We start from the raw sequence: 11,704 nt of genomic DNA, 5'->3' as shown, positions 1-11,704 counted from the left end.
CCTCATGTAGGCGACGAGGACGATAGCTTCTCTTGACTAGTGCCTTTCGAACTTCCTTTCTTTTAGCTGCCCGGACTCTGTCTCTTGATATGATAGTTTATGGCGAAGCAGAGCGGAGAGTCTGAAAGAGAAGTAGAGGCAAGTCAGGGAGAGACATGATGAATAAAATGTATTCAAACATATAAAATAATCATACTAATTAATATAAGAAACGGATCTTCTGAATTTTCCCGTCTATGAAGTTTCTCTGAAGTTGCATTTCTATCAATAAGATGCATGTACTATCTGCTTATTTATTTATTAAGGTGTGTTAAGGTTTACGTGTCTTGCCGTTGAACTCCGTGGAAATTCAGAAGGGCGAACTTGAAGAGATTTGAATTTCATGAGTATATAACGTACACTAATTCCTTAATTATGAATCAAAGATAAATGGAACTTGGAACACCTGCATATCAACCTGGATGATTTCTCTCAGACAATTTATGAATCAGGTTTGTGTTAGTTCCAGAAGCTGCATGGGACTCTCTGTTTCTGGCATGGTACGGCACTAACGGTATCACAGGGAAATAAATGGAGCGAAGAACATCCAACATTCAAAGCAGCTACAGGAGGCTGGGTCCTCAAGTTCGCTCTGCTTCAGCATGTGCCCTGTTTCTATGTAAAACTTCAGAATCCAGCAAGGCATTTAATGACTGATTGGTTGACTTAGTCAAAGTGTGAGACACGAACCTTCTTCTGATACACTTCCCTTCAGATTCATTAGAGTACTTTTAAATCCCTTCCACTTCCAATAGAGGAACGTGCATGAACTGACACATGTTACTTTAGTTTTTTATTTTTATTTTTTGAAAAGCGAATAGAAAATAAATTAAGATTCCTTTTTCTCTAGAAAATCAAGCTTCATTTTGATGCAAGCATTTCATGCTTGGCTGTTTTAAACAGCAAAAAGTTCTGACAAGTAAAAAGAAAGAAAAGAAAAGAAACAGCGAAAAGCTGCAATTTGTGAGAGATTTCTCATCTTTAACTTTCTTTTCTGAATTAATGATGTAACAAAAGAAAATAATAAATAGAAGCATCATTTAAATCCACCCAAAACTCCACCATTGAATTAGATTGAACTAAATAAAACCTTTGCATTTTTTGTGTGTATTACGCTGCAAAATGGATTGTGATCTTTGACATAAACAAAAGAACAATATTCTTTTTGCTTTAACTTTTTTTATTAAAAAAATAGCAATCTTCAGACTTAAGTATTCACTAACTTGGACTAATGTTAAACGTTGTATTCCTGATAATTAATATTCATGTTAATAACAAGCTAAATGTTAAATCAATTGAATTATCCATTTGAGTTCCTAACAAGATTTTAAATTCGAAATAGCAAGAGCATCATAAAAATATTATTGATTTGAATCTTGGTGCTCCCTCGCTGACATTTACCAAAAAAAAAGTTTCAAATTTTTTTTTTGGCCATATCAGGTGCATGAATGTCAGTTGGAATATGATTATACATATCAGAGCGACTTCGCACGGGCAAATCATAGGATTCTTCAAATATCATCTCGCATCAAATTCCAAAAGAGGACACCTTGAATTTAAAATACTGTACAAACCCACTATAATTTACAAGATAACAAGACTTGATCTGTCAGCGCAAAAAGGAACCTGCAATTCCCAAATACAAAATTTAAAAAACTTGATCTTGCCAAGTCATTTTACACTGTGCATTGTATTTTATATAAAAAAGAACTAGTCACTACTCGCTACTCTACCAAACTTAAAGTGCTTCAGAATAAACGACACCATGACGTTGAAACGACATCCTGTTCCTCGAAATTCTAGCGCATCAAACGACAGAGGCTACTGCCTCAACTCCTTACGGAGCTTCCGTGAGAACAACTGGCAAGCGTCCATGCACAAATCCATGGCTGCGGCTAAAGCCACGAAAGCCGCAGCATCCTCTGTGCAACTCACGAGTTGCACGCCGACCTCCACCTCCGGTTTGCTACACTTTCCCTCACCTGCCACCGTCGCCGACATTACGAACCCTCTGTATAAGAGTTCCTGTTCAAGCCCGAATTCCGACCCTGATCCAGACCCGGACCTCGATCCAGAACCCAAGTCCCAGCTGCCGTTCGGGCTGTCGATCGGAGTGACGCCGGAGGTGACGTCAATGACGAATTTCCCGCCATGTCGCGAGCTGATGGTGGAGGATGCGAGCATGACCGGAGCTGCGACGGCCGGAAGGATTTCGAACCGGTAACCGACAGCATTGGGGCTGTTATTTTCGCGCCACGCTTCCAGGCGGCCCCATGGCTTCCACGTCCCGTTGCCTCCGGGTCGGAGAATCAGCCACGCGCCGGGATTGGATCGGCTTACCAGGTGAGACCCCGGCGAGGGGACAAATGGAGTTATCATTGACGCCGCCGCTACGGGTGAACCGGACAAATCGTGCACTGTGATGGACCATCCTTTTCGCTCCGCTGAATGGTCTTTCTGATAAGTTAGTGAAGGCAACCAGCTTTTTGAATTGCTTGGCTCTGACATAGATGACCTGGAATAGATACGATACCCATTGATTGACATCCAAGAAAAGGAAAGAACAAAAATCATAGCAGAATCGAAAGGTTCTCAGCTTCTCATATCCTTTTCTTGATCAGCTTGAACATTAACAGTTTACAATTACCGAGCCAAAAACTTGTAAGTCACTCACCTCGAACTCACACTGCGATCTCTGAAACTGAATTTGCAAGTGAATACGGGCTGCTTCACACTCGCTTGGATTTGAAACACCTGAGGGCTGCATTCTGGTTCACCGTCGAACCGGAACACGAATCTCGGGTCTGGTTCGGCGCGAACTGTAACATGCAATAACTGCCCCGACGAAGATGCTCTGTTTTTCCCACCAAGCGCAACCCAGCCGTTCTGAAACATACACGCTCGAAACTCAGCCATGTTCAGATCCAACGGCACAGAAATTTTGCCCAATAATTTGGCTGTATCGAATGAGCACGACGGAGTCTGCCGAGACTCATAAACGGAAATTTTCATTACTGGATTCTTGGTCGCCATAAGTTTCTCCATCTGAAGCTTGCTCAAATCGAAGATAGCAGCAACTGAGGGAGGGTAGGTCTCGTCGGTGTTTGACGAGACGATAGGAACGGTGGCGAAGTGATGATGCTGATGAGAATCGAAGTCCCTGAGTTGAATCCGGCAGAAATACGGGGAACTCGAGAGGGGTGCTTCACCGGGGACAGAAGACCTCGACGTCGCCGGAGATGTGATGGCGAAGTTTCCGATGAGGATCCGAACAAAAGGACACGGATCCATGGAGGTTTTCGGGTGTGTGGAATGAGGGAAGAATCGATAATAACGCAGTTATCGAGAGTGAAGACTGAAGTACATTGCTGGGTATGATAACTGAATTGGACAACCTGGAACAAGTTGGATTTTTTTCCTTTTGTCGTAAACTTTATATTTTCAATATTTTTTTTGCCAACTATTTTCAATTTTTTTTCTCTTTATAGTTGTGATAAGGACGAAGGGATAGGATGAAGAAATTCCTGTCCCCTAGTATAAATTAGAATAACTAAATATCCTTTTTATCATTTCATTCATGATATTATAATTAGTTTTAATATGAAATTTCTCTTGGAATAAATAAAAGAAATTATAAGATTAAAATAAAAGTTGCACTATTTCCCATTAAAATAAAAAAAAACTACATGGGACAAGAGTCCTACGTCATGACTCATAGATATGTAGCTTGCTGCAAATTTTATATATTGATTATATTGATATATTATCCCTGCTCCTTAATATATAAGATATAATTTTATTTTTATTTTAGTCCTAAATATAAAACCACAATCCATTTTGTTTCTCATATTTATATATATTTTTAAAATAGTCTTTCTAATAATAGTAGTTCTAACCAATATACTTGATTAATAAGGATATTTTAGGAAAGATAACACATATTTATTGTAAATAATTAACTTAATTTATTTCTTTAATCTCATCAAATTAATCAACTAACTCTTATAATTAGTATAGGAGGTAATATTATGAATAATTCAATATATTTTTTTTGGATGAGGGGTCAAGTCATAACAAAAAGTCTGATTTTACGAGGCACATATATTGTCTGCAATGGTGTAACCGAAAAAATATCCATAAAGACCGAGGCTCATGAACTGTATTTGCTTTTTTTTAATTATATCTTGTTTAATAGTATAAGTGTTCTTTTAGTAATAAAAATATCTCTTTGGCAAAAAAAAAAGTAAAAAATCGACCTCGCTATCTCGCTGATTTGTATTTTTTAATTTTACTTTTGATTATTAAAAATATTTTTTTTAATATTATCACGGCTCAAATTTTGAACCTCGCTCTCCTAATATCTCGCTCAAGATATAAGGGCATTTATTTATTTTTATTTTTTCACATTAACATGGCTAAAATTTTTTTCATATTTGCCTCTAATAAATAAAGGGTATTTAAAAAAATGCTCTACGTTTTTTTCTCACTTATTTTTTTAATCGTGTTAAAATTGGTGGGTCTTCATTTTTGTCCCTTAAACTTTTTTTTTTCAAGACCTAAGTGTATCTTCTTATAAGAGAAATCGTGTTAGAGATATTATTTGGCACTAAATGTGATATATCTTTCAAATTCATCACATTAGAAGCAACTAAGTATCTTCTATTAACCCACCCTCATTGCTTTTTATCAAACTTTTAGTACATTAGGACATTCTGTCATTTTATTTTCATTCATATGTGCATAATAGATCTTTTTGTAATTAATGTCAATACACATCATATATAATAAAACATATAACAAATCACATTGTTCATACGCCATATAAGGAGTATATTTTATTTCAAATTCATTATTATAATAAAATTGCTTATATATTTATATTTCTAAGTTAAAGCAGACACATAAATTGGTGACACGTTTGTGTTAATCCGTCTTTTGTTTGTATTAATAAAGTTGACGCGATGAACAATGACGACATTGATTTCGTTTTATGTAACCAATTAAAATGAAACATGTCTCAAAAACGCGTTAGTGTCTTAATAAAAATGTTAGCCATTGAATGAGTGGGAGAGGCTAGTTTTTCTTGGCCAAATTTGTGTGGAGGCTGGTGTGAAGTTTAATAATTGCAAATCTAATTAAATTAGCAGATATAATCTTATATGTTTAATGTTAATATCAAAGTATCACCGCAAAATTAAGAACTAAGTTACTACATTCGGTCCTAATTATAAGAGCTAGTTGACTAATTTGAGGAGATTAAGAAAAAAAAAGTTAAGTTAGTTATTTGTAATAAATAGATATTATCTTTCTTAAAATATCCTTGTTAATCAAGTGTATTAGCTAGAACTACCATTGTTAAAAGAACTATATTGGGAAAAAAATGCATAAATATAACAGGCAAAGTGGATTGGAGTCTTATATTTAAAATCAAAATAAAAGTCAAACAAGGTCTTATATTAAGGAATGAAGCTAGTATTTCATAATATACATTTTTTTAGCATGGGACAAGGTAAACCGCAATATGTCCTTATCCCTGTGACTTTTCTAAGACCACAATTGTCAGAAGGACTTTTTATTTTTATAAATTATATACATTGATATTAATAATTTGATCACATTCAAATTTCAAACTCAATATCAGCAATTCATAATTAATCAGCATCCAATTATTAAAGCTACTGGAGGCTAAATTTTGGGGAGAATGATTGAATGAAATAGTTTATTGCCTCTACATGTATAAAATTAACCACCACCTTCATCATGCCATGGCATTCAAAATTGAGATTATCAAGATGTTAATAAATGGTTTATAATATTCCTGCAATTATTAATATTTAATAAACAATATTAATAACTATGCATAAAATAATAACTATATAATTTGCAGATATATGCAAAAATTTAACCACTTGGATAACAGCCAACCCATGATAAAAGAGATTTGTTCTTTAGGACTGGTTTTCTTAAAATAACAACTTCTGTGGAGGTTTTGGAATGGTCTTCACTTCGAACTTGCTAATTTTGATTTGCTTAATTGGTAATAAAATGTAAGGTTAATACAATTCCTCAAGTTTGTACTGATTATTTTGGTTTTGGTCTCTTAAGTATTTTTTGGTTTGAGGTCTCTCAAGTTTTAAACCATAGATTTTGGTTTCTCAAAAGGAAAAATGATCCTAATTTTTATTTAATTATATGAATAAATGTTTGAGATCAGAAGAAATTTTAGGAACCAAAACTTATGGTTTAAAATTTGAAAAAGTAAAACTAAAATAATAACAAATTTAAATTTGGGAGAGAGAGACATTGAGGTAATGAACTAATGACAACAATAACAAACTCATTATTATTCCATTGAGGCAAACGGGAAAAAAAAAATGCAAGTGCAAAGAGATCGAGACGATCTCATCGCCTCTCTATTATTTCTGAACCTTATTGCACTTTTCAGACGTCAAAATTCAAACTTGTCATGATAAGCAACAAGGCCGCCGCCAAACTGGTTAGGAAAACCACCATAGCCTCCGCCGCCTCCGATAAGAAGACCACCCAATGAACTTTCTCCATAAAACGATGGCACCGACGGCATTATCGAAACCCTCATTAACTCATCGGCCTTCTCAGCCACCTTTCTTCTTAACTCATGCATGGCCGCCACATATTGCTCTAACTCATCCAAATCCATCTCATCAATCGGTTCGTCCCACCAGTTCCCTCTATTCCATACCTTAGCCACATTCTCGATCTCCTCCAGTTGCTGCTTCTCCATCTCCAATGCCCTCGCTGCTTCTTCGTGTTGTCTGTTAAGTTCTTCGTAAGACGCCGAACTGAAGTCGCTAGCGTCGTGATTATCTTCTGCTCCACCACGGAGGTAGCGGCGGAGGACGGCTTCGACGTTGGGTTGGCCAAAGCAAAAGGCTTTGTCGGCCGGTGAGAACACGATCATGGCGATCTGAGCATTGCACAGGACGCAGAGCTCGCTGGCTTTCTTGAACAGTCCGGTGCGTCGTTTTGAGAAGGTGACTTGTTTGTTGGAGTCCTTGTCTATCTCCTTTATCTCGATCTTCTTGCGACCTGTGGTTGTGGATTTCTTGGTCTGTTTTATGATATCCATGGCTGATCAAGGAAAAATGATGATTTGTTGAAGAAGAAAGCGAGTGATCGAGGTAGGAAAAAAAGTTGTGCTACTAGGTCTTTATATATTATAAAAAGGTCTGTGTTTGAGTTAACTAATAACCCTACAATTTGTATCCCTCCAAAGATTTTGAATCATATAGATTATATAATATTGTATTATTATTTTAATATTTCAATATAGTTTGACTTAATTATTAGATATTAAATTATAATTATAATTAATATTAACATCTTGATCATTATGATAATGGATTTCAATTCCGTTCTTTTCTCCTTTGAAGAGGCTTTTTATTTCAGTCGATATTAAATGAGCCTTTAATTTGCTTTTTTTTTTTAAATTATAGTTTTGACACTAATTATCATAAGGCAGTAAACATTTATGCTGATTAATTTAGATTATTTTTTTTAATATAACCCTTCATTTATTACCATGAAATTTTCTTGTAATTTGATTCCACTGAAAAATAAGGTAAATTATATATAGCCAAAAAAAAAAAGATAAGTCAATATTTAAACTTTTGACAAATATTTAATCATATATAACTTACTAATAATATTAACTTAATAGATAGAGGTGCTAATTAATGGTTTGAGCCCTCTCCTAAAGTTAGGCAGGGAAATCTGTTACTTCCTTACCTATTTGTTATCCTTCATATTAGGCTTATCTAAAAGGCTATCTCTGTTTCTAATATATTTTTCGCTAATGATTCGATTATTTTTGTAAAAGCTAACCTTTATAGTGTGAAGGTCTGTAGCCAAGTTAACAAGAACTTGATAGAGAATATGTTGTATTATATATATATATATATATATATATTGATTTGATAATTTAAGTTTAATTCTTTTAATCAGAAGCACTCTAGAATTAATTGAAATTATTTTGAACTTTAATTTCATTGAGTTTCTTTTTAATTGGTATAATTTAAATTTTAATTGGATACAAATGTTTACTCTTTTTTTTCCCCCCAACTACACAAATGTTTATATCAGGACATTATTCAGGCACCTAACCAGTATTTCTATATATTGTCTTTTTAGTAAATGAGTATTTCTTTTTTTTTTTGGTGGGAAATGAGCATGAAATTTAGAACGAGTGATATTATTTATAATTTAAAAGTAATATATGATTTATAATAAATTATGTTTTATATTTATATTTATTTATTATTTGAGAATTAAATTTTTGTTGACTTCTACCGACCCAATTTAAATTATATGAAGGAGTTAATATATAATGATGAAATTGATGATACTAGATTACCGAAAAGGGTATAATGAGAAGGAAAATTAATTAATTTTGTAGTGCGGTAAGAAAAATCTCAATAACAATAAAACGGATTGTAAATTGTGATTATTTTTCCACCTATCAAATGAGCCAATCAATTTCGTTTTCTCTCGTACGTGTTGAATTGAGTCCTTTTTTCTTGGTAGAGATATACATACTAGAAATCAATACAATTAATTACTCAAGTATTTTGGATAAAAAAAATTAAATCTAGATTCAACATTTAATTGAAGATGATATCGCTTACAAGTCAACGCATGGCCTTTTTTTAAAAAAAAAAATACCCACCCATGAGTTTGGAAATATTTTTAAAAGATTATTTTAGTAATGATTATTGCATGTTAGCCGTATATATTCTTGCCTTTTTCTGGGTGTAAAGAGCGACAAATTTTAACAGTAATAAGAAAATGAATGTGAGGCTGGAGCTTGTCTTTGCTAATTTTTAATTTGGTTCCCTAACTCATCATTCAAAAGTAAAGATCGAGAATAATATATTATTGAAATATATTCTTGATCATATTAATGGAAATTGAATGAGTCATCAAATAAAAAGGTAATTATAATAGTAGACACTTGTTGATTAGAAAAGACTTGTGAATGAGAAGAGAGATGGGTACGTATTATCCCATATACCCTTCTTAATTATTACTGTATTTATTTGGCTGGATTTTAATTAGTTAATTTTTAAAGTAATATTTAATATCTGATATGGGTGGAATTCGAGTATTGTGAAGCCGGAATAAGATAACTTTCTTAATAATATCTTTTGCAGATATGGACTCAGACTGAATATCTTGTGTTTTTGTACTTAAACACCCACAACCCAAGTCATACTATGAATTACACTTGTTGGTTTTAGTTTAATTCTAATGGAATGATTTTCAGGAACTAAAATTTTTTTGCTTTTGAACAAAAGAGACTGTAAGACTTAATCCTTAAAAACTTCACAAAACTATATAAAGACATCATATAATATTTATAAAAATGTTTGTTAAGGATACACAAAACAGGGTTTATACACACGAAGACACTATTATTTGACATATCTTGTTGTGTGTGTGTGTGTGTGTGTGTGTGTGTGTGTGTATAGAGAGAGAGAGATAAAACGGAACAGAGAAATGAACAAATTCAAACATTCATTGAGAAGATCATATGTAAATATATAAATAGGGAGAATTATTTGCAATTACATGAAATATAACATTCTTCCAGAATCATGATCATCGGAAATTGAAATAAAAAAGCAAACCAACGGAGGTATTGAACTTGAAGGCCAGTGAGGTCCTGGTTGATCATTAATGTGTCCCTCGGAGAAAAAAAACCCAAGAAGATCAGAACTGAGAAGTAAACTTAAAGATCCCCATGTCGTGGTTTTGGTAAATAAGGTTATTAAAGGCATCATCAGGAACAACACTGGACGAATTAGCAGCAACATTAATATTCTCAGCACCACCTAATAATAATTTGTTTTCAAAGACGTCATCGTAACGTCCAAACGATCCATAATCTTCCCCGAAATTAATGTGTGATGAACAAGACGCAAAACTCTTCTGCCTTAAAACATCCTTCTTAAGTTCCTCCATTGCAATCCTCAATTGCTGCAACTGATCAACTGAACCGATCTCATCGATTGGACTCTCCCACCAGAACTCTCTCTGCCTCGCCTTCCTCGTTCGATCGAGTTCTTCTCCTCTCTTCTTCTCCACCTCCAACTGGTTAAGAATCTGTGTTAACTGCAAATTGAGATTACAAACATTAGAATTCCGATGAGCACTAGTGATTGCTGTTGATGACGATGGGTCTGCATGCGAAGTAGATTTTCGAGCAGCTAGGTAACGATCGATTATGGATTCAACTCCTGGGTGGCCAAAAGAGAAAGCTTTGTTAGCTGGAGAGAATACTATCATGGCGATTTCTATCCCACAAAGCGTGCAAAGTTCACTGGCTTTCTTGAACAATCCTGAACGGCGCTTGGAGAATGTAACTTGCAAATTACTTTTCTTTGGTATTTTCTCGATCGGAATCTTTTGACGACCTGAGCTACACTTTTTGTTCATCGCCATGTTTCAACGAAAAAGAGAAGATGATGATAAGAAATGCTTCTTGCTAGTGGGTTTAGGACTTGAGCGAGATTATTTGGAATGGAAACATATATGTGTATTTATATATGTGTTTGGTTTATGGCATTTGATTAACCAAATTAATTGTCCCATCTTAATGTTATATTATTGTTATTTATCATATAGTCCAGTGAGGGAGTTAGAAAATCTTTTATCTTAATGTCTATTATATACATTATATGTGAAACCTCCTACACCTACATATACGCTAGTTGGCATTATAAAAAGATTGACTTTTGCAAATCATTTTAATTAATCATCGGATGTTATGGTACTATATTTTGACTTGTTGAGATTAAAATTATAGAGTTAATTGAGTTGTTTTCTGCAGTTACTTATCAAATGTTAATTGGACACACTGTCAAAATCTGTTGGAACTTAACTACACAAAGGATATGTATGATCGATATTGAAGCCTTGTCTTGCTCATATTTATTTTCATTAAGGCAATAATGGACATTATGGGTAAACAATAATGTATCATAAATCGTAACAATATAAGCAAATTAAGAGGATATTCTTTAGTTGGAACATAATTATATTGTTGACTGCATTACATATATACATGTATTGTGCTGGCTGTTTCTCTTAGGAAGGATGGAAATAGACGGGAGCGAGCTGACGTGCCTCTTGTTGCTTCTCCTAATGCTTCATATCCTAGCCTAATAGTCAAAACGATATCGTTTTGAAAGAACGAATCAGACCGCTCATTCTTAATTGAACTCAAGTCATCCATGGTTTTTAATTTAAAACCATTGCCTTCCTCTTCGCATTTTGGCAAAAGATCGATGTTCACATTGGGGGGGGGGTTTGAGCAACTGCGGAAAACATATGTGGAGGTAGATGCGAGATGTACATAAAAGGCATGATTTTGGTAGCTGTTTTGATGATTGTGAGTGCCAAAATGAAATAGGCGGTGATATGATTGAAAAAACCTATCTTTTACATTATTCATTTGGACTATCAAAGGGGCCAAGAGTTTTGAGGGTCGTTTCTGGGTTTTTTGGTTACTCTGGGTTATAATGTTGAGGTGTTTTATGAATATTTTTGGTGTTTCTGGAACAAGAAGGCGAAGAACGGCTATGGCGTGTGACTTTAATGGATATAGCGCATGTTTTTAATGTCTATT

At 34.2% G+C, this 11,704-nt stretch overlaps 3 protein-coding genes across 3 annotated transcripts; all 3 read right to left on the bottom strand.

The window, feature by feature from the left end:
* Positions 1-1,572: 1,572 nt before the first annotated feature.
* Positions 1,573-3,383, bottom strand: LOC114725440 (uncharacterized). The gene is made up of 2 exons (XM_028911956.1): positions 2,714-3,383; positions 1,573-2,554 (listed from the first exon to the last, which is right to left on the bottom strand). The coding sequence occupies exons 1-2, from the start codon at positions 3,328-3,330 to the stop codon at positions 1,861-1,863; spliced, it is 1,311 nt and encodes a 436-aa protein (XP_028767789.1). The 5' UTR covers positions 3,331-3,383; the 3' UTR covers positions 1,573-1,860.
* Positions 3,384-6,487: 3,104 nt separating this feature from the next.
* Positions 6,488-7,147, bottom strand: LOC114725409 (agamous-like MADS-box protein AGL62). The gene has a single exon (XM_028911926.1). The coding sequence runs from the start codon at positions 7,145-7,147 to the stop codon at positions 6,488-6,490; it is 660 nt and encodes a 219-aa protein (XP_028767759.1).
* Positions 7,148-9,786: 2,639 nt separating this feature from the next.
* Positions 9,787-10,518, bottom strand: LOC114725408 (agamous-like MADS-box protein AGL61). Its single transcript, XM_028911925.1, has one exon. It carries the CDS (start codon positions 10,516-10,518, stop codon positions 9,787-9,789), a length of 732 nt encoding a protein of 243 aa, XP_028767758.1.
* Between the last annotated feature and the right edge of the window lie 1,186 nt (positions 10,519-11,704).

This window comes from Neltuma alba, unplaced genomic scaffold (genome assembly GCF_004799145.2).
Source record: "Neltuma alba isolate B1F8T4 unplaced genomic scaffold, ASM479914v2 tig00012252_pilon, whole genome shotgun sequence".
Taxonomy (NCBI): Eukaryota; Viridiplantae; Streptophyta; class Magnoliopsida; order Fabales; family Fabaceae; genus Neltuma; species Neltuma alba.
The sequence above is the reverse complement of the archived record's forward strand: the minus strand, read 5'-3'. Positions and strand labels throughout refer to the sequence as shown.